The sequence below is a fragment of the Numida meleagris genome, chromosome 1, assembly GCF_002078875.1.
Source record: "Numida meleagris isolate 19003 breed g44 Domestic line chromosome 1, NumMel1.0, whole genome shotgun sequence".
Lineage (NCBI taxonomy): Eukaryota > Metazoa > Chordata > Aves > Galliformes > Numididae > Numida > Numida meleagris.
Window position 1 is genome coordinate 9994523 of NC_034409.1, and position 25003 is coordinate 10019525.

The following is a 25003-nucleotide window of genomic DNA, read 5'->3' on the forward strand; positions in this document are numbered from 1 at the left end:
ATGGAGGTTAATATAATTTATTACCTATTGCTAACAGACTAGACCAGTGAGGACTAAAAGCAAACTAAAAGCAACCTCCTGCCCCTGTACCGCCACAATCCATCCTTTTCTTCCTCCTCCCTCAAGCAGTGCTAGGGAATGTGGAATGAGGGCTGCGGTCAGTCCACAATTCTTCATCTCAGCTATTCCTCCATGGTCACTCTCTGCCCCAGACCCACCATGGGGTCCTTCCCATGGGATGCTGTCCTTCATGAACGGACCCCCTGCGGAGCCACAGCATTCCAAGTGCTGCTCCAAAATAGGGCCGTACCATGGAGCCCACCCTTCAGGCACTGCTCCAGCACTGTCCTCAGAGGCCCCAGCTCCCCCAGCACTCCTACCCCACAGCGAACTCCTGGCCATGGGCTACAGCTCCAGCCCAGCGCTGCTCCTGTGGGGACTCTCCATGGGCCGTGCCTCCTTCAGGCCACATCCGCTCCTGCACTGTGGGTTCCTCCATGGCTATACATGGAGATCTGCTCCATGTGGTGCCCATGGGCTGCAGGGACAGCCTGCTCCAGCACAGGACCTGCAGGAAACTATTGTTCCCTGCCTGGAGCACCTCCCGCACTGACCTTGGGGCCTGCAGGTCTGTTTCTCTCTTTTCTCACTGCTCTCTCCCAGCCGCTGCTGCACAACATTTTTCTTTATTTTCTTAAATGTGTTATCAGCGAGGCACACCCAGCGTTGGTCATGGCTCATCTCTGCCCACTGGTGGGTCCCTTTTGGAGCTGCTTGATCTGCCTCTGATCTGCCATGGTGCAAACTGTTGTACTGTGCTCACAGAGGCCACCTCTGCTGCCCCAAACTACCAAAACCTTGCTACATGTACCCAGTACACTCCACCATCCCTCTTCAGCACCATACACCTGACTCACCACTGGACTTCACATTCTGCTGGTTGGGCCATCTTTCCTCTCTTCTCAGTACATTTTATGTTTGTTTCTCAGTTTCCACCTTTTCTGCATCGTTTGTCTAGCTTTCTCACTTACACTGCCTTCCTATCCCAATTTTAGGATCTCTGTCCTCAGCTTTTTCCAGTTCAGCATCTCATTCTGGACTCTTTTATTTTGCCTTACATTCTCAAAACTTTCTGTTCAAGCGTGTGTGGCCAGCCTGTCCATTACTCCTACTGCATCTCTTCCTTTTTCTCAGCTTTCCCTCCATCACTAGTTCTCATATCCAGACACGTAGTTTTCTCCTGTGTTCTAGTTCTACTTCTCCTCTCTTTTCCAGTCTCTTCTCTCCTTATTCTTTGCCTGCCATTTTTCAGCCTGTTGCCTTCTATCTCTGTATCCCAATATTTTATCCTTTGTTCCTCATTCTGTTTTCATCTCTTCTTTCTCCCACTGGTTGGAACACGGGTGATTTAGAGATCTCTAGAGAGATCACATTGAGTTCTAGTTGCAGAGGATGTGTGATACTGTCTAGGGAATGATGCTGTCTGGGTTGCAATACAGCTGCATGTAGGATCTTTTGAATTTAACTGATAAATCTCTGCAGTTGGCTGTAGTTGTTTTTAAGACTAAAATTCAAAAAACAATAAGGAGTAAAAAGTGTGTCTTTGCAAGACACATGTTAAGTCTTTAGCCTACAGTGAAGGAGCAGTAAGATACTTCAAACATAAATGGTGGTTTACAGAGGATTTCTAATTTGAGCCAAACAATGAGTTAACGTCAACCACTTTGACTGGCATTTCCATGCAAAGAAAGCACAGTAAAATAAATAATGAAAAGCTGGGAGACTTGCACTCTCACTTATTTTTCCTTCCCTGAGAAAAATGTTAGTTTATGTATCTAAAATTCTTCAAATTTGCGAGCTGCTAAAACAATCCTCTGATAAAAACTGCTGGGGAGACATAATGTGTAATACCACTGGCCATACTTATACCACACCATAGCGACATTCAACATTATCTTTGAATACTGTAGGAAAGTTGCTTTTAGAAAGACAGAATTTGTAGCATAGTTCACAAAAATCATAAGTTAACTCAGAGGTTATTCGTAGAATGGTCAATATTTGTGTGTAATCCTAGGATTAAAAGCATGAAAGGGGGATGTTTCAGTGTAAAATGTCTCTCTATGACAAATCCATTTGTTTGACCTAAATTGGCTGATGTCTTTCACTAGCCAAAAATTGTTTTTAATTAGCTCTCTTCTCTACAAGGGGGAATGCAGTCTCTCCCTCTCGTTTGCAGGCAGTTCTCACTTTCACATTTTTGAATGACATCATTTCTTTTCTGCTCACTGCCTATGAATGTTTAGTCAGATCTCCTCTGAAATGAACCACAATTTTACAAAAATGGAGATTACAAGACATTAAAAACAGCGTGCTTTCATGCCTGTCGCTTCTATTCACAGAACTTGCCTTCAGTTGCTCAAGCTTAAAATATGCTTAACCGTTAGGCTGAATTTTCAGCTTTGATTTTGGCTCATTATTTCTACTAACTCCAGAATTCTTTGGACCAAGCCTATAGTCTTCATGCTTTTGGAAAATTTCAAAAAATGTTTACTTATTTGCTTGTTTACTCTCCTCACCCAAAAGCGGGATGGTTGATACAAAAACAAGGAAGACAATTCTTCTGTTATGAAATAGTAGACATGAATTTCTGTGAACAGTTGTACCAGTGTGTGTAGGGATAGAAAGTTATTCTTTGGTCAGTCATGTAGGAAGGAGAAATATCTTTCTGTATTCTAGGGAAAATCAGTTTTGATTTGGCTGTGATGAAGTCATAGCAAGGATATTTAACAGATTTGTATCATAAAAAATCATATCATTTAACATATTTGTAACATAACGATTTTATAGCTTACTCCCTGGACTGAGCGGAAGTCCCACTAGTGTAGGTGAAGTTTCTGTTTGCTTCATACAATTGGATCTTCTACGAAGACAGCTTTCAAAGTTGCACACTCACCACATTCTCAGCTCGTGTGAATTATTTCTTCATTAAGTCAGGACTTTTTCAGTTAGCTCCATGCTATTTTATGGTGTTTCCATAACGTATTGAAGATGTCTCAGTGCTCACTGGTGCTATACATACTTGTATTTGGGCATTTATTTACTGAATTACTTCAGTAGTGACTCTGTTTCTGAAAATGCTTATTCCAATGAATATTTCTCACACTCTTGTTAACAATGAGACAGCAATACCTGTAGTAAGCAAAACTGCCAAAAAACTTGGATTCCAGTGAAAGAGGAGTTCTGAATTGTGCAAACTTATTCATAGCCTTAACTAAATCAACCAGTATAGCTGGACTAGAAGGAACAGACAAAATGGTTATGTGTAAGAGATGGAGAAACAGGTGAGAGTTGAGAGACATGAGCCTTAATTTAGTGATGCTCCTTTACTCACCAAATTATTCTGGCCATGCAGAGAATCCAGATCCATCCAAGAATTCATTTGACTCTTCGGAGTTTTAACAGCAGATGATTCCTCCTCTGAATTTGTTGTGGTAGATTGTTTGATGGTATGAACACAAATACTAGTGGCATCAGTATGTGAACTTTTGATCAGGAAGATTGACGGTGTGTAAAATGTAGTTCTTGCTTGTGTTGATCAAGTTGTATTTATACTGTATGAAAATAGTCTCCATAGAGTCTTCAAAAATGTTCTTAAGTACAATTCTGAATACTGTTTGTTTTTTTTTTTTTTTTGAGATTAATGAGGACTTAGAGTAAGATCTGGGAGAACTCTAACTTGGATTTAATACCTGTGTAATATCCTCACCACAATAACGTAAAGATTGGTTCAACAATGAAGGAAGTCAGGATTCAAGATGCCAAAATAATCAGCTCGTTGAAAACTGGCAGAACTCCATTGACTTCAGTGGATTACACTGATTTACATTTGTTAAAAAGTATGCCTAAGATTTAATTTACAATTCAATCTGGTAAAAAGTATTTTGGAAAACAAAACAAAACAAAACAAACATTTTTACATAATGCACACGGGCAAGTAATAGAGGTTATAGCTTGATCTTATTGCTGGTATAGTTGCCCAGTAATTGGGTACTTTCTATGGTTTAATAGATTTTCTTTTCCTTGGAGAAGCAAAGAGAAATTTCATAAGAATGTTTTGTATATATAACAACCTAATAAACAGGAGCATGGGATACACTGGAAAATCTTTGTTAAAAAGGAACAAGATGTCCTTCTTTAGATGTTTCTAAACAAAGACAGAACTTAGTATATGCCCTTTAATGGTATAAGTACTGTGGTTTTAAATAAAAAAATAGTCATGTAATTCTCATTTCAACTTTAAAAGGTTCATGTAACTTTGTCCTACTCATGAACTCTCTGTGCTGTCAAGCATTATGAAGCTGTTCTGGTGTGAATGATAGGCAGTCTCTACAGAGCAAACAGACTCATGCGAAAAAGAAGTAAAAGAAGGTCTAGAGAGCAGTTTAAAATAAGTTTAAAATCCGTGTAGCAAAATAAATATTAAGCATGTATCCTGTCTCACTAGCTTCATTTATCTAGAGGCAGTGAAAAGAAAAAAATGGCACACAAAGTTCAAAATCGTGTTATTTACCTAAGATCAGTTACCTCAGCATGCTGAAAAAGTAGGTAAAGAGACTACTGAACTACAGAATTAAGTAGAATTAAGTAAGTAGTCATATTTTGATGGAAGTATGCTCAAATTCCATTTTCACATAGACATTTCACAGCAAAGGCCCATGACTAAGCTAATTGACAGCTATTTTAATCTAATAAACTACAACAAGTATGCTTCTGATTTCCAGCTCCAAAATACCTCTAGGGACAGGACAGAAGAGGGAGGGATCCTTCATGGTACACAGAGAGGAAGACCTCAGAGTAGAGAATATGCCTTATAGCAATGCACAAGCTTGTCTGTTCCAAACTGATTGAAGAGAATCCTATTTTACATAAACACTGTATTAAAAATGTGGGTCTGTTAAAAGCTTTGATGTGACAAGCACACAGGAATTTCACTATGACTACTATGGCAAGGAAATGCCATCTTTACAGTGTAACCTTTTCAAGCAATGGCATAATTGAACAAAAATGCAGTTAGGGATGCTGTTCCAAGGAAATCCAGACTCTGAATCTGTTTCTTTTTTGGTACATCGCTGCAAAAACAATCCATGCATGATGTTCATAAGGCATGCTAGTATTACAGTCCCAGGAGCTGTAGAGTGAACCCATATAGGCTGACTTGGCCTTTAAATGATATTCATACTGAGATAGAAATGCTGTTCTTCCTCCAAAATGAAACAGAGCTACGTATGGGTATTTGTTATGTGGTGATGAGTTCTGCTCACATAGTCCTGAAACAGTCAGATTTATTAATTTATTTATTTATTTAATCTCTTGAATGGTGCTTCAGGATAATTAGTTCTTTCTTGTCGAACACCCAGCCATAGATCTGCACGAGCACATTTCATCCATTGCTCAACGTGAGGTCTGTGAGCCTGATGCACAGATGGTGGAAGTCTGCGAAGCACGCAGATTGGCAGCATATTCCCAGTCCATGCTTTCAGCTTTTCAGGTCTTTGGATCAGCCCATAGAGATGAGTGATTTGTAAGAGAGGCTGGTCTCTCATCTGTGCTGACCCTGGCGTGTGGCTATTCAGGAAAGCTTGCTTCTGCCAGAAGAATTTGTAACGTAATGGTAATTTTCTGTTGGACTCATGGCAGATTTCAGCTAAGATACTGTTATGTTCTAGAAGCTCTACAGAGGCATGCCACTAACTAAAAAGTTATATAAAAAAGCGTTCTACAGAAGCTGTCACATGCCAGTAACTTTTTATCTAGGGAAGCTGTCATAAATAGCTTTCCTTGTTCTCTTCATTAACTAAATAGAGATTTCTGCAAGTGGAGGCTTTAACAGCTTTCTTGAACTTACTGTGAAATTTGTATTTGTGTGTCTTCCCATCATCACAGGTTGTCTGAAATTTCTGGTTCGAAAGGTGGTTTGACAGACAGTTTGGCAGTAAACATTTTCATTCCTAGTGTTTTTCTCCATGATTAGCATGATAATTCTTTTATGTTGTTCTTTATTAAATCTCATAAAGTTATTGGGATGAATTAGCAAACACTTTATATGAATTTGGAATCATTTATAGAAAAAAAAAGCTGATACAGAGAATTTAAATTTCCATTTGTTTTTAACAGCTTCACTTTTTTTTTTTTTTTTTTTTTCTGATTGTGTTTATCAGGTTGGATTCAGCTTGAATATGCTTTGGCCAATGGCAAAGAGTTTTGTACCTTATGCTGTTCTCTGGTGAACTACCAGACGGACCCAGGGGATATATGGCCACATTCCAGAATATACTATGTTCATATTTCATTAAGGTTGAAGTAATTCAGAGTTTTATGATTACAAAAAGTAGAAAGGAAAAATGTGAGAACTTAATGCTTTTGATAGTAGGTTTGATTTTAATAGTAACATCCCAAAGACAATTAGTTTGTACTAATTGTCACTAATGTGCACTCTGTTACTTTATTTTTCTAAGGAGGAAAAGGAGAAAAGTCTTAAAAGAAGGAAGCAAATTTTCTTATGCCCTCAGTGATGTGCAATGTAATGGATGGTTTATCAGAAAGTTGGAGTGTCTGAGTGGTCTTAGTATGAGGCTGGTGCTCTGAAACATTTGCATTGTAAGCATAAATTGGCTACTGTACACCATTTACATTTGCATCTTCACCTCATCCCTACAAGTGCAAGAGTTTGCTGTTTGAACAGGATGCGGTGGTAGGAAATGAGGCTAGGATTACTTTTAAAATGGAATCTGATAACTTGATCATTGTTTTGAAGGAGTTGTCACAGTGAAGCCTAGGTATTTCATGTAATCATTGAGAAGTTGAAGTCCATCTACCAGAATTTGAATAATGTATGAGATAGGTTAGATTTGTTAGAACTAGTTAGTACAGAAACTGAATGTTTATAATACAGTATTTTAAAAAGTATGTCTTTTTTTGAAATATACCACTACCATGTTCTATAATCAAATAACAAAGCTGCAAGCCTTAAAAATAGAATCCTCCAAACTAAATTCTGTTGAGCTTACACATTGTTAACCAATGTCAAGATGTCAGTAAAATTAAATCAATTTTAAAAATGCAGACTATGAAATTTGAAGACACATCTGCAACTTCTCTTTGTAATCCAAATGGAAATTAAAAGACTGTCAAAACACAGGGAGCCTCATTTATTATTTGCAGATACTGCTTTCCCTCTGCTCCCTTAGCAATAAACTGGCATTTTGAAGAGGTTTTTCTTCCAGCAAACAAAATTAGCTGTAAGTCCTTAACAATAGGTGGCTGCATTAACAAAGCTTGGTCAGACTCAAGGGAACAAATAGCCTAATATTACCACAGTTTTAATTATTATTTGATCATCTGGTTAATCTCTGATCAAAACATCGCTCTTGGTTCATTTACAACTTTCCATTGCCTTTAAAACTAATAAAAACTGTCCTATTCTTCTATCACATGGTGGTCATGTTCAGATGATGTAGAAGCCAAGAGATCTTCCTTAAAATAAAACAAAAGGAAACAAAAAAAAAAAGAGCAACCTTGCAGATAATCAGTTTGCAAGTTCTGTGGTTGGTGAAATACCAAAATAGAATCTGTTAATACTCTGTGAATGAAAATAACTCTGGGAAGAGTGTGAGTAAGTGTTAAATAGCATTAACAGCAGCTGAGGCAGGACAAAATTTCCTATGAGTGAGTTTGAAAAATGATATAAAGGCCCACCTCACAGTATGCCAGAAAAGCAGAAAAAGGTGAAACTTCTTCCTGTTGCAAGAAAAAATCACTTGGTTTATATTTTGCTCAATACACGTGTTGAGATGTAAGGGTTCTCATCCAAACTCGGCTAAACATTTGAGCTAAGAAATAAAAACACTGTGAAATCACCAGATGAAGTAGTCTTGTTACTTAGTACTGTACTGATATCACTAAGAAACAAAATCTCATGCCTTAATTATTTTTTTTTAATTAAGGAAGGACTTAAAGGTCTATCTTTGGCATTGGTACAACAGCAGAGGTACAAAGCTAAGTTCACATTTGTAGTGGAAATGCTAAGTCACAGTTTGAACCAGCGATTGAGCACCTGGTGGGAAGCCAGGGCCAGCCCAGGGGAGCTCAGGTGCATGCAGTGAGTGACAGGAAGGAGTGCAGCCAGGATCCACCCCTTCCCAGAGCTCATTTAAGGGTTGGCAGTGGAGGGGAGGGTATCCTGCTAGAGATCCTTGCCTACCTGAGGCCTTCTAATGGTAAGTGGATTCCACCTCCTTCCTTTCTGTCTGTGTCTATGGCTGCTCCATTTGGGCTTATCCTCACTTGCTGCAGCTTAGGTCTCTGCAACCCCACTATCGTTGCTGTGCTTTCCATTGCATTATAGTGTTACGATGTTTTATGGAGATTTAAATTCAAAATAGCAATTACAAAAATTACTTTTTAATTTTGGAGTCCTCTAGACTACTTTCTTAATTATCAGCTATTGAAAGTGTCTGATGATTCCAGCTTGTGAAGGAGCCCTGATTATCTGCTTTCCTTTGAGGAGGTACCTGAGTGAGCTAATTGACAGTGGCAGTACTTACGCTGTGTCAGATGTTAACTGGAGCATAAGTGTTTCCAAAATCTTCCCTAATTTAGCTCCACCTGAATATCATACTTAAGAATGAACTCTGTGTGGTAACTTCTTTCCTAACGTGTACACCACTGCTATGATGCGGTGTGGTTTTCAAAGTGTCAGCTGCCTTGTCGCTTCTCATCTCAGATCTTTACAGCAGTCTGATCAGGCAAGTGATTCTGAAAAAGATACAGTAAATTATCAGGGTGTTTTTTTCTTTGTGTTGTTGCCATGAATTTCAAGAATGAAGATATCTGTGGGTTGCTAGGGAGCAGCTGCAATCTTATTTATACATTATATATAGCATAGAGTAAGACATATCTAAAATATGCAGTCTGATTTATTTGCACATACAGAACTTGAGAAGGAACATTTTTCAGTGTGTTCCACAATGGATCACTTCTGATTCAAAGAAAAGAAACATCTGTTAAAAAAGAATTCTCTGGCATGTGTTAGAAATACAAGCCTAACTTTGGAAATAGGATGTGGCAGGGAGAAGACAGAAGTTGTTCCGTTTGAGCAGATTATATAGTTGCTTATGACTGCTCAAAAATTGAGCTCAGAGAAAATATCCTCTGTAGTAAAAAGTTAGCAAGAATAATCACTCAAATGGATTGGAGTGTTTATTTCTGTTTTCTGTCTTCTCCTGCTTCCTGGATTTCTTCAAATGTTTGGAGATCAAATGGTCTCCTTTGATGCTTTTCTCGCTTAAAGGAGATTATGACATGTAACTTCATATTGCTCTTGTGAAGCCAAAATCAAATAATTTGTTGATTTATTTTTTTTTTTGGTGAAGAAACTATATAATTTGTCTAAACTTATGTTTTGGAAGATATTTCATTTCTCACTGAAATCTAGACTACTTTTTACTTTCAAGCAAGATGATTTCCTTTTTCCTTAGGAATACTTCCAGGATAAGTCTATACAATTTTTGTTTCAAATGAGGAGAGGGAGGATGGAGAGCAGTGAATGAGCTCAGCAACAGGCCAAGTTGAAGTGGATTTATAAATTAACAAAACTCTTAAGTTATCCTGTTAGCTAAACTTTTATTTAATATTCTGTTATGATACATTAGGAAAAGATGTTGCTTCGATCAAGAAGAGTGAGTCAACTCTATTGTCTAGATGTGGGACAGACAGATATAGTCTTAGAATAAATAAGCCTCTGGAAGTGCCTGCTTCTACTTGGTATGCTTACTCTGCCTTTGGTTTAGAAAACTGAGAGCTGCATAAATCTCAGACTAAGTGTTAGTGAAGAGTAGATGTTGTTCACCAGTTCTTACTGGTTTTACCAAAGAATTACCTAGTACACAGAATGAGCTTTGGTGCTGAGTTCTGCCTGAAGCAGAGTGCCCTAGCTGGGAGTACAGAAGTTAGCCCAAACTTGTTGGCTGGACTAGACGCCAGCCGTGTCCTCTGATCACAAGGGGAGTTTCTGCGTCTATCTCTCCAGCAGCGAAGACTCTGAATGCTCTTAGTTTGACAGCTCCATACCTAGGCCATTTCTGTTTTCATGACATACTCTGCTGTAGCTGGTAAGTAATGGGAGTTACTGGTGCATGAGATACTGTTGCAGAGGTGCTGGCTCTGAATGCAGTGTCCTGCTAGCTGTTCCTCAGCCACAGGTAGTAAATCTTGGATGGCTTCAGGAAGAAATGTGCAAGGGTCTGTAACTTGTTTTCCTCCTTATTCTGGACAGTTAATGCCAACATAGTGTTTCCTTTGAGTAGTTTCCACCTGACTTGAGGAGGGAGGGATGTTTTTAGTCTTGTGCTGTTTTAAGGGAGCTTGGTGCTGGTAAAAGAGGTTATCAGACATGAGAAGCAGTGAATCAGGTCCAAAATTCAGTCACAGCCTCCAGGCAGGATTGAAAGGAGATGGGGCCAGGGATGGGTTGGAGACAAGGCTACAATGTGGGTGTAAGGACAGTCCAAGGTATGTGACTGGAGAAAAGTTAGAACGTACATCTGGAGGGTCCATCTAGGAGACAGGCTACCTATGGCATAGGACCAATGCCCATCCAGGAGGTAGAGCTGGAAATAGCCTAGAACTGTGCAACAGGGGGTGAAGGATCTGGAGGACAAGATATATACGGAGTAGTTGAGGTCACTTGTTCAGCCCAGAGCAGAGGAGCTGAGGGGAGGCCTCATAGCGGCTGCAGCTCCTCACAGGGAGCAGATGGGCAGTGCTGAGCTCTGCTCTCTGTGACAGCAACAGGGCCCGAGGGAACGGCATGGAGCTGTGTGAGGGGAGGGGCAGGGGGTTAGGGAAGGGTTCTTCACTGAGAAGGTAGTGGGCATGGAACAGGCTGCCCAGGGCAGTGGTCACAACACCAAGCCTGATGGAGTACAAGAAGCATTTGAACAATTCTCCCAGACACAGGATTTGAATTTTGAGTGGTTGTGTGTGGAGCCAGCATTTGGACTTGATGATCACTGACTGAAGTGTCCCACCTAAACCTCTCTTTGGGGATTCAGCTGTGTTACCACTGTCTGAAGAAAAATTTCCTTAGTTTCTTGAATAGGAAAGCAAACAACAAAAAAGAGGCAAAGGAATTCTGTTGTGGTTTAGAATGACTCGTCATGAATTGTTATTCTTTGTTATTTGGGTAATCTATGCAAACAGTGACAAGACTGCTAGTCATCCAAAACACAGGTAACTTCATACTCTCAGGAACTTGTATGATAAACTAGTTTTTCTAACTGTAATATAAAGCATGAGGGCCATCTAAATAAAATTTCAGCCTGGCAGCAGGCGCTGATGTCTGCCACAGTATAGCACGAGTCATGCAATAAATGTGCATCTTTCATCCTTGCAATTTGTACGGAAATGTTTGACTGTCCCTAGCAAGTCTTATAGAAAACAAGGAGAATGTCTGTTTGTAAGAGATTTATAAGTATGTCCTTGAAGAGTCAGTGGAGGGATGCATGTTCTGCTGAGAAATTGACAGTTCTTTCTCATCTTTACCACATTCAGCTGTTGTCCTTGTTCTTGTCTTGTTTCCTACTAATGTAACACTTCCCCTACACCTCCTTTTTCTTCTCTAAAAGCAGTTCATTATACAGGAATAAATACTTAGCTTATATGAAGTAATTTTAATATGGTCTTTCCTGAATACAAGAGTCCATGGCTATTGACTTCAGAGAAAAATTAAAGTTGTTTTTGCTATGACCTTATAGATCTTACTTAGTCATGCAATGAAGCATTATTCTGTGAGAAATGGTAGGATTTTATTGACAAGTTAGAGAGCTTTTAGGAGAACATTAGTGATTAAAGTACTAAAGATGTAAAAGCCAACAAACTTGGATTCACGTGGTCAAAGCAATTTAATGACTTGTGTTGAAATTAGCTCTTCTTAACAAGCTATGGAGCCTGCCAAATTGCAATTTGAAAGGCAGATGAGCACACCTTTGCTGATAATACCCTTCATGGCTATTTGAGATGAGCTTTTACTAATTGTGTTTGACTGCAAGGTAGGAGGCTCTGAGAATGAAAAGTTTGTTATAGGGTGCTGTAGTCAGAAGCCTATGTAATTTCCCTGTGTGCTGCTACACTGAACTGCTGTAGTGCTAGAGCTGAATTACAGAAGAGGGGAGCAGACAACAAATAAACTATGTACGCCTCTCAAATAATTAGTGAATATTTTTTCACTGTTCCTTGGTAGTTTAGACAGATCTCATGCTTCAGAAAAATAAAGAAGTTTAGTGAGTTATTACTGATGGCTTTTTTTCTTAAGAGCTTGTGGGATAGATCTGCTGGTGGTAATAATGGAGGAGTTGCTCTGAGTGCTGGCACGGGGTAATGTGAAGAGTTAGAAACTTGGCTCTATGTGGGATCTTGTGCAAAACTTTTTTTCCCCAATATGAGGTGGGTAAGTTGGACAGGGAGAGGTGTTGTTTTTTTTAATTATATGTATTAAAAATTACTGGCCTGATAATTTCTGAAGCTATCCTTGAATCTGTGTTCTCTCAATGGCAGGACCCACAGTGCCTGTTATAAATGCTCTAAGTTGAAGTGTGAAGTGGACTCCTGCTGTTTGTGGCTGTTATCTCCTTGTTATGTGATTCAGGATTTCAAACTATTCTTATAGCTGGTGCTGAAGGAGGGAAAAGAAAGAATATTCCTTTTTTCTTAGACTTGCGCCTACTACACTGCTCTTGGATAGTCTGCAGCTTTCAGGCTACTCAGGGTGGAAGGGCTGGGGACAAATTCACTTTAAGAGTTGGGTGTGTGAAAAGTTTGAATGTCTTCAAATTGCGATTTAAAGGATCATGTTTGCTGTGAGAATAGATTTCATATAGGGATGAAAATGGACACTTTCCAACCAGGTTTTCAAATAGTCACTAGTATGGCTTACTGTAACTTTGCTCTGTACTGGAAGATTAATTCCAGTGAATTATTATTTGTCTGTGTGTTCTCAAATTCATCCCTGCCATCCCAAGCTGCACCTCTTGAGCACACACTTGACTGTGCCCTTAAATTGTATTTGCTTGTGACCTTCTTAGTGTTTAAAATATTCAGTGAAAAAACTCAATTACAATGAAATGGCATTTTTACAATGCATCACTGCTTTCTCTGAATTTCAAGATGCTTTTGCCTAATGGAAACACACAAATGAAAAGGGACTACATTTAAATTTTCTTATTCTTTTGAGTTGCACGTAAAAAGAAATTTCATGAAAACTCCTGAAAAAGAGAAACTGAGAAGAATATGATTAAAGTAAAAACACATTACTGCAAATGAGATAAATGAATCCTTTTAAACGATTTGAAAAAATTATTTAAAAGTTTAGTGGAAGTTACTTTAATTGTCCAGTCTATTAGAAAATTCTTGTAACCATTCTATTAGTTTAGTATCATATGATGCAGATGTACACAGTAACAAATGAAGTTTAAAGAACTTGTGCCATACTTGATGGTCACTCCAATTTAGATGCTTCTCTGAAATTTCCATTCCTGATTCAGGCCAGCTGGACCTATAAAACTGACGGCAAATCTTGCTTTGCCTGTAGAACCATTGGGTCCCTACGCTCTCAGCAGTCAATTTAACTCTGACTTTGTGAACTTGATGTGTTTCAGGGAAAAATGTAAGAAATTCTGTAGTGATCAGTTGTAGGATAAAATTGATGTTTAATTTTTATAAATTTAAAATTAAAAATAAAAAAAATTCAAAATAATTTTGGGGTGCACCTGAGAATTTCTATGGCAATATTGAAAATCCAAGCACAGCAAAAATATTCAAACTATAATCTGAGTTCATTAGGCTTTCTTTTGTAGGAATTTTCTGTTCACAATGCACTAGTACTACTATATCAAGAATTAAAGCCTGTTTCAGTTACTTAAATACTGGTGAAAAGACTGTGTTTCTGGGGAGTGGGGGGCAACTACCAAAAACCCCACGACAACCCACAGACAAAACCCCCAAAACCTCAACAGCATCAATGTGAAATTCAAAAGTGATAGAAACCTATGGCAGCTTATGAGACATGCCTGATATAAACTTGGAGATGTAACTGTAATTGTTAGAAATTTTCCATGCAATCAATGCCTATCAGACAGATTTTGGTGAGTCTCCTTTAGGTTTCCATAGCTTTAACCCAAGAAAGCTGTCAGGGCTGGTAGAATCAGCCTGGTGTGTAGTTTGTTGGTTCTTGTGCTGGATCTCTGCCAGTGCATTAGTGCTGGACCTGCTCCTGTGTGTGTTTGGGATTACCTCCCAGGAGACAGCACAGCCCCATCAGGCAGTGTTTCAGAGAGGTAGAGTGCTTGAGTAAACTCAGGCCATCTGTTGGTTGCATAAGTTGGTTCTCCCCATTTACCAATCTGGCTGTAAGGTATCTTTTTTCTTCTTTTGTCAATTAATATACTTCTTTATACAGTTCTAGTAGGGCATAAAAGACATAGGGAAATGTGTTTTCTGTTTGTTTTTCCTTCTTTACTTCTTGCTGTTAGGTGCATTTCATTACAGCAGTCTTGTTTAACAAACTAAATTACCTTCTTTGTATGTGTTCTGCTTCGTAAACAGTTAGTGGGTCCACATCACAAATAGCCTTTATTCATGACAAGAAGAAATACAATTACAGTTCCTTTCCTACTTTTTTCACTTCCTTTTTTCTCCATTTCCTGTTCTTCTTTTCCCTCATTTTTTTTCTTCCTCTTCTTTCCTCATGAATACTAATACTATAACATGAATTAATAGATAAGGAACTAAATTGATTACATTAGCATAATTTAAATTATTTACTTCAAACAATATGTTTGTTCATTCAAGGAAGAATTAAATTCAGCAGTTATTTGGTTTCAGCTTCAGTCATTTTTAGGGATCTCTGCTTTACTTTTCTTAGTCCTCTATAGAAATCGGAGTCCTTGAGTGTTTAGGAGTTGAACACTCAGTTGCTGGAATCAGTCAGTTTTAATGATTTCTAGTAGCATGTTATGCCTTTTAAACAAAAGGAAGTGTTTCTTTCACAAAGCGTACTTGAATTTTCCTTTCATCTTTCTGAAGACCTTGAGTAAGAACAGAGGACTTATTGATGGCTGTTCTGTCAAATCAGTTTTCTTATTTTGAATGTTGGTTGCCATGCTCATTTATTTCCCTTTTTTTCCCCTTGCAGATATATTTGAAAAACAAAGATTTGTATACTGTAGAAGCCAACAATCCTCGTCAGCTAGTGGAAATTGCAGCCAGAGACATTGAAAAACTGCTGAGTAACAGGTCTAAGGCTTTGGTGGTGAGTACTAATGGTTACATTTTTCTTTTTACCATTAAAAAAAAAATGTATTTTTGAATCATGCTTTTATTGTTGTTTTTCCTGCGTATGCACTTCGGGCAGTGTCAGCCTGATGTGTACAGGACATGACATGTAGAAAGATAGCTTGTGACTTCGTGGTGGAAAAGGAACTCATCAGTTAGTTGGCATAGTGCAGATGCTTATAATATTGACTGACAGATTAGGAACTATGGCCAAGTAACAAATCAAGCTATGAAGACACTGGAGAATATTCCTCTAGGTGATGCACATGAATGTTTGTGGTTTAAAGATCACTGCACTCTACAGTCAGTGATGATCTTGAGGAAACAACCTTTCTTTTAAAAACGCATTTAAATACAATGATATCTTTGAAGTTATAATGTTAATTTTGGTATTACTGCCAAATAAATCTGTTGATATTTGGTCTCTTCATCTTTTTCATCTTTCACTCCTTGATAGTAGCAGCTAATTCTTCTCCTTCAACAAATGTAGCTGTGTCTAAATTGGATTTATGTTCAAACCTATTCTATTCCTGAATTGATGATTTTTTTCTGTATTTCAATCATGTACTGGCAAAGTGAATCCTGAACTGCCAGTGTGAAGACCATGCTGTTTAGTAATCTTTTGATTCTTTATTTATATACACAGCAGCTGTTTCTTAAAGGTGCTTTGGCCAGTAGGCCCTTTCTGGTCTATCATGGAAGGCACCAAGCCTGGATATGCTTTTTTGACTCATATTCACAAAAAGTATGAATCCTATAAAAGTTCAGTTTCATTTTCAGAAGGTAATGACCAAACATGCATGTGGAATCTGGATGAATTCATAAATACTCTTTTAATAGAGTAGAGCTATCAGGAATAGGCTTAGAGGATGGAATAACAGGTTGGGATTCCCTGAGGAATTGTGTGTCCACTTTGACTTGCAGGTGAGTTCAGATATCACATTTAAAGTGAGAGTGAGAAGAAAGAAGGATTAATTCACCTAACATTATACATCTGCAGAGTAGATGTAGATTTTAAAACTCTGCTGGTTGTCCTAAACTCCCTTTTTTATTCAGCAGAACAAAGCAGGCACTTCTCAGTCAGGATTGACCTGACACATTCTCAGTAAGCCTTTAAAATGGGATGAACTACAGCCGGAAGTATGGACTTCTCTTTCTTTATCAGAGGTGTCTGGATCTATCTGCCTATGCTGCAGGTGTAAAGCTGGGAGAAATGAGTTCCACCCTAGCAGCCCTTTTATCAGTACAGTTTGACTCAACTGGAGAATCACTCTGCGAGTGAAATTGCTACTGCATGCTATGCTGAGGACTAACCTTGCAGGCAATGAGAGAAATGAGAGGTTGTTTGCTTAGTCAGTTGTTTGTGCATAGGTACCACAGGAGGTATGCATTTTCTGCTTTTTCTGCTTATCAGGAGTTTATTCATGTATTTCCCCTAGCTTCCCAAACATGTGATATAAATCAGTGTTATCTGGTAAAAACTTCTCTGTGCTTCAGTCAAATAGATGTAAAATAAAGATGACATTTTTGTTTGCTTTCCTCTCTTAACTCATTAGCTACATTTATGTAGCACTCTGTGGACTTTGTATTGTTACTGCAGAATACATCATTTTTTCTTCCATTTTCCATGAATTCATGTATGTCTGTTGTGTCTGAGTTATCACAGCCAACTCTTAATGCTTTCCATAGATTCAGGATTCTTGTAGGGGTTTTTGCATGTGTGTAGTGCTTTTATCATAAAGCCCTGAGAAAATGAAGTATGTATATCATTCTTACTTTAGAGAAGATTCTAGAGCAGCTCTTCTGTGAATGTAGGTGAAGGAGGGTGTCCCACCTCATTTTAGGCAAGCTCTTGATCGCTTTTCGAGGAGAGTAGTATGATTCAGTTCTGTGAAGTAAAAGATTAAATTAGAGAAAAAGGTGGTCTGAAGGAACATTCTATCTCTCTTTATTTTTCAAAAAAATTTTTTTAGAAATTCTCAGATAATTTTAAACAATTAAGTCAATGCATCCTGAAGGCAAATTAAAGTCCTCCAGATGTACTAGTGGCTAAAGACTTATGAGTTTAAAATCAATTTTATTAGTTTGGAGGATGTGACTCACAATGTCTTTAATGCTTGGGGTTGGCATTACTGCCAGTGCTGCAGCGAATGTATGACACTTACTATTTTTAGCTATGTGCCATCATTTCAGGATGTACACAGTGTTTATGTGCATACCAGCAAGACTTCTGTGTGACACCTGTATCAATGCAGAGTGAAATTCACCCTCCAATGATGGCAATGTCTTTTCCTTCCTCTGCTTCCCAGAACTGCATTTGGTTTGCCATCCTTTACATTCTAATCAGTACTGCTGCTTTTTAGTATTGGAACACCTCTACAATTTTTGACTTTTTTGACTGTGAACCACCAGAATCTACAAACATTAACTACGTGATTGCAACACATATAAAAATACTTCTTGCAGCAAACTGATTGAAATGATCTGTTGAAACTTTACTCTCCTTCAAGAAGGACTAGCTGACTTACAGATGCTATCAGATTCCCAGTGTTTGCTTTGCCGCAATGTTTTGTGAATTTTGTTTACTTTTATGTCCTAATTCTCTCTGTGATAATCTACTGTGCTTTCGTAGCCTCCCCTCTCCCCACTTTATTTTTGTTGTTGCTGCTGTTTTTTAATTTAAATATTTACATACATTCAAAAATAAAATTGACAAAATCATTTGCTTCAGATTGTCTTTCCAGCTATGTTCAATCATGCATTTAGAAATGAGTATTATGTCTCAAATTAATAAGAGTGTGTCAATGTTGATTAACCCTTTCAGTGCTATTTTCACTGTTTGATTTAGCTTCTGATTTCTGATTCAGATATTCTTCTCAACCATTATCAAGGTTAGCTGTTCTGAGGAGTTGTTATTGTTTCTTTAAGAAATGCATTTATGTATATTCATGTACCTAGGGGCTTAGTCCAATTTACAATTTAGAAGAAAAAGCCTAAAAAACATTACTTAAGGGGAGAAATACTCTTTTATTAATCTCAGCCCTAGGCAGATCTCTCTGACTCATTCTACGTGATTTTTAATTCTAGATCATTTTACGCTGGTTTCCCTTGTGCTATCACCTTAAGAGCTGCTTATAGCTCAGTAACTTGTACTGGCTTTTCTATTTGCAGTTATCCTGGATTTATATATGAGCTTTCAGTGACTCCTGATTTTAAACCTTCCTATTTTTAGGAAGGTTTTTATGCATGTGATGCCTGTTTGTTATTTCCTGAATCTGAGTCAATACTGCCTATTAAAAGAATTTCTTCACCTTCCATATGTATTTTTCTTCTTTTTTTTTTTTTCAAGGACTACTCTTATGCATGTATTTTGTAAACTTCATATCTGAAGCTGAATCATTTTATCTGAAACTTGTTATCTTAAATCTCCAGGGTCACATTCTCTGTGAAATCAGGAGTGGAGTTGAATGGAACTGTTACTAATGTCTGCGCAGAGGGTTTTACTGTTGAGGCTAACACGACTCAAATTGTTAATTAAGTTCTGAATTCTGAAAAGAGTTGGGAAGAGGATCATACATCCTCCAGTAATGCCATGAGAAAGGGGCCAGTGAAGGTTATCAGCGGTGTCATTGTTCAGACACTAGTACATCCCAGGGGTGCCATGACTTCCCCTAGGCATGCTACACAAACAGTCTTTGGGCAAAGTTATAATAAGCAAGTATAAATGATAACTGTTCTAATAATATGTTGGCTTCCCTTAAGTTGCAAGAGCACATTTAAATAAAAAATAACACTTACATACTAAATTATTCATGTTTTCATGTACCTTTGTGCTCAAACTCTCTGTGAAAGGTAAAACTACTGTGCGTTACTCAGAAAGGCTTGAGTAACTTGGAAAAGCTTTGTGATTTCATACCTGTTTTACATATGAGGAGATCATAAGGGAAATTTGGACAGTGGTGACTTGTAACTCTGTAAGGAAAGAAATTCTATTGTTCTTCATGTTAAATTATGCTTGGGAGCAGCTTTAAAGATGGTTGAAATAGGCATATAGTGGACAAAGAAAAGAGAAAACCCTGATACGAACTCATAGATACTTGCTAGTTGGAGGCTTCTACAAAATGTGAACCACAGAAGAGAAAGTTGCAATGAAAAGAACATGAGGACTTTTCTATCAAATTGCAATGAAGGAAGAGGGGTGTACACAAAGTATTTTATGAATATAGGTAGAAATACTGAATGGAGTGCATGAATGGGTAATATACTTATAAAATATGATTTAAGGAGTTACAAATATTCTCTCACTGACATTTAAAACCTTTGTAACATGAAGTTACAAAACTGACTCTATACACTTCTTTACTACTCATGCAAAATACTGTAGTAAGCCTAAGATTTTAAAAGATCTTGATTTTTGTTGTCATGCTTTATAAACAAAAGTTCTAAAATTTGAATATGAATTGTGTTTTATAGAAGGGTATACTTGGAAAAAAGTGTTTTGCAGAAGGCTGTTTTGGGATTTTGTTTTTCACTTATCCTTTGGGTTGTGGGCAAATAAAATAAAACTTAAGGTAATGTTTGATGCAATGCTGCCTGCTACACCTAAGGTGCAGTGTGGTTTTTTTTGTAACCATTTACACAACTGAGCAGCCTATTACTCATTAGGTATTGAGGAACATCTCTAATCTTTTATCTAAGGAAAATCTGCACTCTTACTTTCTGGCTCATTTTTGTTATTTTTTCATCTGAAGAGCATGCTTACATACTGAACATACTTAAAGTTAAGAGAAAATAATGACTAAAGAACAGCTCCAAGCAGAATTTGCAAGCCTGTGCTGTGGAAAGTCTTGGAAACAACATCAAAATGTCCTGTTTCCTGCTTCCCAGAATGGTAGAATCACCAAGGTTGAAAAAGACCTCCAAGATCATCCAGTCCAACTGTTTACCTATCACCAACATTTCCCACTAAACACTGTCCCTCATTAAAACATCTAAAAGCTTCTTGAACGCCTCCAGGGATGGTGACTCCACTAGCACCCTGGGCAGCCCATTCCAATGCCTGACCACTCTTTTGGAGAAGTTTTTCCTACTGTCCAACTTAAATCTCTCCTGGGACAACTTGAGACCATCCCCTTTAATCCTAATGCTAGTTATGTGGGAGAAGAGGCTGACCTCAACCTTCCACAGCCCCCTTCAGGCAGTGGTAGAGAGTGAGGAGCTCTCCCCTGAGCCTTGTCTTCTCCAGACTGAACAGTCCCTGCTCCTTTAGCCATTCCCCATAAGACTTGTGCTCCAGACCACTCACAGCTTTGTTGCCCTTCTCTGAACACTCTTCAGGGCCTCGGTGTTTTTCTTGTAGTGAGGAGCCTGAAACTGAGCACAGTACTTGAGGTGCAGCCTCAGCAGTGCTAAGTAGGGAGGGAAGATCATTTCCTTGCTCCTGCTGGCAGTGTTATTTGTGATACAAGCTAGGATGCACATTATTGTCCAGATTTCTTCAGACATCTCAATCAGATATCTTCGTTCTAGCTTTTATGCCTTAGTTTCTTCTGAAAACTGAGGAAAGTGAGTTTCCATGGAAACTGAGGCATAGATTGTGTGCTAGGAGACAGGTTCCCTTTATGTGATATTGGGATATGTCCAAGTTGCACCACTATGACTGGGAACGAGGAGTTCTAGTTTAGGTAACTGTGAACGCAGCTGTTAAGGTGTATCCAGATTCTTCGTATTTTCCTGCCCCTCTCCAGTAAGCCTTCAGCATCTCGCAGTAGAATTGGGAAACTTAAATGAGCGTGTTATATTGCATTTTGAGACTCTTGGACAGAGTAGCTGTCCACTTTAAAAAGGACTGGGAGTTTTTCTGTTCTTTATGTTTTTCCATTATGTATTTATTTGGTAGAATTACAGAGTTAGGACTGTAGCTCTGTTTATAAGTCTACTTTTTATATCTCCATCAATTTTGTCTATACTGAGTAATTCACCAAGATGGGAAATGTCTGAACTTTATTTCTGAATACTTCATGCGAGTATTCAGAATAGACATTGTCATCTCCTTTTTGCAGCATTACATCTAGAGTTCGGTCCATGACTAGAGCTGCTCCAAATAATAGAAATAGTAGCTTCAGGCATGACAGAAACTTTGCAGGTGAGTTTAAAAGTAGTACTGCAGTTCTTTTAAAACTGGATTTGCCTGGAAAATGTTCACACTGGGGAAAAAGGCTTTTCTGGACTATAATACGGAGTCAGCCTGTATCAACCTTACATTAAATCTCCAGATGTTAATGTAGTCTATTTTGAAAGTCAGTTGTAGTTGCTGAAGCAGAAAAAATTATGGTTTGGAATGACAGCTAGTGATATGTGACACTTATGAAGTCAAACATTTGTCAGCTTGTCCACTTGTCAGATATATGAATTTGTTTTTACTTATCTTGCCTTGAGTCTTGTTTTATTAACTGAAATCCAGGTTCTATAGATACAACATTATGCCTCAGAGGATAGATTCACATAACTCACATAACTTGCAAGGCATCATAAAAGTCTGGAGAAATAAATCAAAAGGCTTGAGATGAAAGTTCTTACAGATATTGCCCGTTTCAGTGTTTTTACTTTCCATGGTTTAGTTGCTCTGGCTGCTGCAGATCTTGTATTCCCGTTGACAGATAAAGAGAGGTCATTCCTCACACTTCCCGTAGATAGCCATGAGTCATCGTTTTGATTTTTGAAGACCAGAACTGTATAGAATGCTGAAGTGGCATCTAGTACGCTAGCTTAGAGAGACACCTGCTGAATCTCTGTCCTGCTAGCACTGTATTGCAGTTAGAGTTTCTAGGAGTGACTGAGATAATGAAAGCTATAAAGAGCTTGCAGCTAATCATATTATTGTATGTTCAACTTCACAGTTGAACTTCTTTCTCCTTGCACAGTAGATTGTCAGTGATACGATAGCTTCTTTGTTGCTTTCCCATTAGGTACGCAGAGAAAACAGGAGCGATGATTGCTGCAGCATTTCTTTTCTATTCAGTCCGCTTCATTTATTCGTTGGAGCCAATTCCTTTATAAAATAAATGTCCATGGCTAATTTGCTAGAGGTTATGTTGTTGCTGTTGTTCAAACTCTGTTGGGAATTCTTTGTGTGTGTGTGTGTTACACAAGTGAGTTTTCTTTGTCTAGATTTATAGATACTCAAATTTCGTTTGAGAAAGGTGTTCTACAGGTGCCTAGCTTCATTACAGTTCGTATTAGCCTGAGCTGGGGGGTTATTCTAACAGCTGTGAGAAGGTGAAATTTTGCTCCAGAGTTGTTCTGATTTCCTTTTGCTTCGATACTTTTTCAGCTTCAGGAGCACAGTTTTAAAACAAAAGAATGCAACCCAAACCTCTGTTTCTCTTCTTGGCTTTGCCTACAGGGCACTGCTACCCTGCTTAGCTGAGGCTTACCTTCAGATAGCTTCTGCTTTGCATTGGGCTTTTGTGGAAAAGTTTAAGTGGTTGGGGTGGCTTCTGTGAGCAGAGCCCAGCGCTGCCCCTTGTCAGATGAGAGCCAGCTCCAAAAGGGACTTGCTGCTTCCAGGGCTGAGCCAGGAGCAATGCTGAGTGTGCCGATGGGAGAGCAAGTTTAAGAAAGGAAAAACTGCTGTGCAGCAGCACTTGGGAGATGGAAGTGAGAAATAAGAGAGAAGCAGCCCTGCAACCCCCAAGAGGTTGCTCCAGGCATGGAGCATAAGCTCCCTGCAGCCCAAGATAGCTCCATGGTGGAGCAGGCTGCAGGGCACCACATGGAGCAGCCCCCTGTGTAGAAGTGGATGTGGCCTGAAGGAGGCACAGCCCATGGATAACCCTGCTGGAGCTGCAGTCTGTGGAGAGGAGCCTGTGGTGGGGCAGGAGGGCTGGGTAGCTTCTGCCCAAGGGGACAGTGCTGGAGCAGTGTATATGGTATATGGCCCTATTTGAGAGCTGTGGCCTGTAGGAAACCCACATGGGATCAGTTCAGGAAGGATGGCATCCTGTGGGAGGGACTCCATGCTGGTGCAGGGGCAGAGTGTCACCATGAAGGAACAGCAGAGACAAAGTGTTATGGACTGCAGCTCCCATCTGCACCGCTCAGGTAGAAGAGAGTGGATGAGTAGAAGGTTGTCTTTAGTTTGCTTTTAGTTCCTCACTGCTCTTGCTTGTTAGTAATAGGAAGTAAATTCCATTACTATCCATACATTGAATTTGTTTTGCCTGTGACATTAATTGTTGAGACATCTCCTCATCTGTATCTTAAACCCTGAGTACTCTTTCCATTGTACTTTCTCCCTATCTTCCTTCAAGGAGGGGAAGCGAGAGCAGTTGTGATGGAGTGTAGCTACCCATGAGGGTGAAACCATGACGTTCTTCTGAAGATATTTCTGTTTTCCTTTTATTTGCTTCTGTCTGGTAGACAAAGGCAACTTTTCTTGTTTATTTCTTGATCTGAATAGAAGTGCTCAGATCATCTCCCCAAAATGAAGAATGTTGAAAAATTTATTAAGACAGTTTTTCCTGGTAGCTAATTGAAAATATTAAAGCAGAATGGTCTTCCATGGTAAAAACACATCTTGCAACAACAAAAAAGATATTTCATGCTATTTGTTTTGCTCAGATTTGTCTGGCATATGTTGTCTGACTAAACAGGCTGAACATGAATGTAAGAGGTATTGGGCATTACAAGTGTTGGCTGCTATACCCTGATGCTATTTAACCAGCCCTATGAAGGCTTCCAGTCTTTCCCCCGGTAACTGAATTTACTTTTTCATCACAACAAAATTGAGTTTTACAGTTTTAAAATCCTCTGTAAAGTGAAAGCTCCACTTATTTTCTGAAAGCGCTGTTAAACAACTTTGAAGAACCAAATGTAAGTGGTGACTTCAGTGGTCTGAATTTGCACAGAAATTTACACACAGATGGTACTGTAGCTGTATAGTGTAGGATACCAGAGTCTGAGCCTTAACTCTGTCTTTGTGAGGCCTTTTATCACAGGCCTTGGATAATTTGGGATTCTTCCCCACCTGATCTCTTGTCTTTCAGTATCTTTTCTTTGAGAGCATTGATACCTGACTGTACGTACAACTCCACTGTTTATCTCAGAGCAATGCTTTGTACCCTTCTCCTTTCTTTTTCCCTGGTCTGCATATTAGAAGTTCAAATTAGACTGCCTTGCTAAAGCATCACGCTAACTTATATTCAATTATTCAATCACCTTATTTTGTAAATGCTTCCCAGATTAACTGGGTTCAAGCAATCATTCCTCATTTTCTAAGCGTGCTGTGAAATCTGTATACTCCTCAATATATCTCCAGATTCCATTCTGTTAGAACACTGGAACAAGCTGCCCAGGGAGGCTGTGGCGTCTCCTTCTCTGGTGATATTCAAAACCTCCCTGGATGTTTTCCTCTGGATCCTACTCTAGGAAACTTGGTTTAGAAAGGTTGTTGGACTTAGGTGATCTCCAGAGGTCCCTTCCAACCCCTATGGTTCTGTGATTCTGTGAATATTACATTCAGCTCTCAAGAATGCATTGTGTTTGAGCTCATTTTAGCCCATACTACTTTGTATCATAGTTGTACAATAAACATAGGAAGGGTTTCTATAAAGGA

General features: G+C 38.8%; 1 protein-coding gene and 1 long non-coding RNA gene across 9 annotated transcripts in view; both read left to right on the forward strand.

The window, feature by feature from the left end:
- Nucleotides 1-25003, forward strand: part of CACNA2D1 (calcium voltage-gated channel auxiliary subunit alpha2delta 1) — a 361729-nt gene that overhangs the window by 57017 nt on the left and 279709 nt on the right. For 7 of the 8 annotated variants that reach the window (XR_002434297.1, XR_002434298.1, XR_002434299.1 and 4 more), the window contains exon 3: nucleotides 15248-15364. Coding sequence is in view for 4 of the 8 variants with exons in the window: in XM_021384460.1 (XP_021240135.1) it covers nucleotides 15248-15364 (117 nt within the window). In the remaining 4 variants the exon portion in view is untranslated. Of the gene's footprint in view, nucleotides 1-8218; nucleotides 8277-15247; nucleotides 15365-25003 lie in introns of those variants that run through there. The other variant, XM_021384458.1, reaches the window with a different exon arrangement.
- Nucleotides 20794-22630, forward strand: LOC110392310. The gene is made up of 3 exons (XR_002434301.1): nucleotides 20794-21133; nucleotides 21450-21532; nucleotides 22356-22630. It is a non-coding gene; the product is annotated as an uncharacterized LOC110392310 (long non-coding RNA).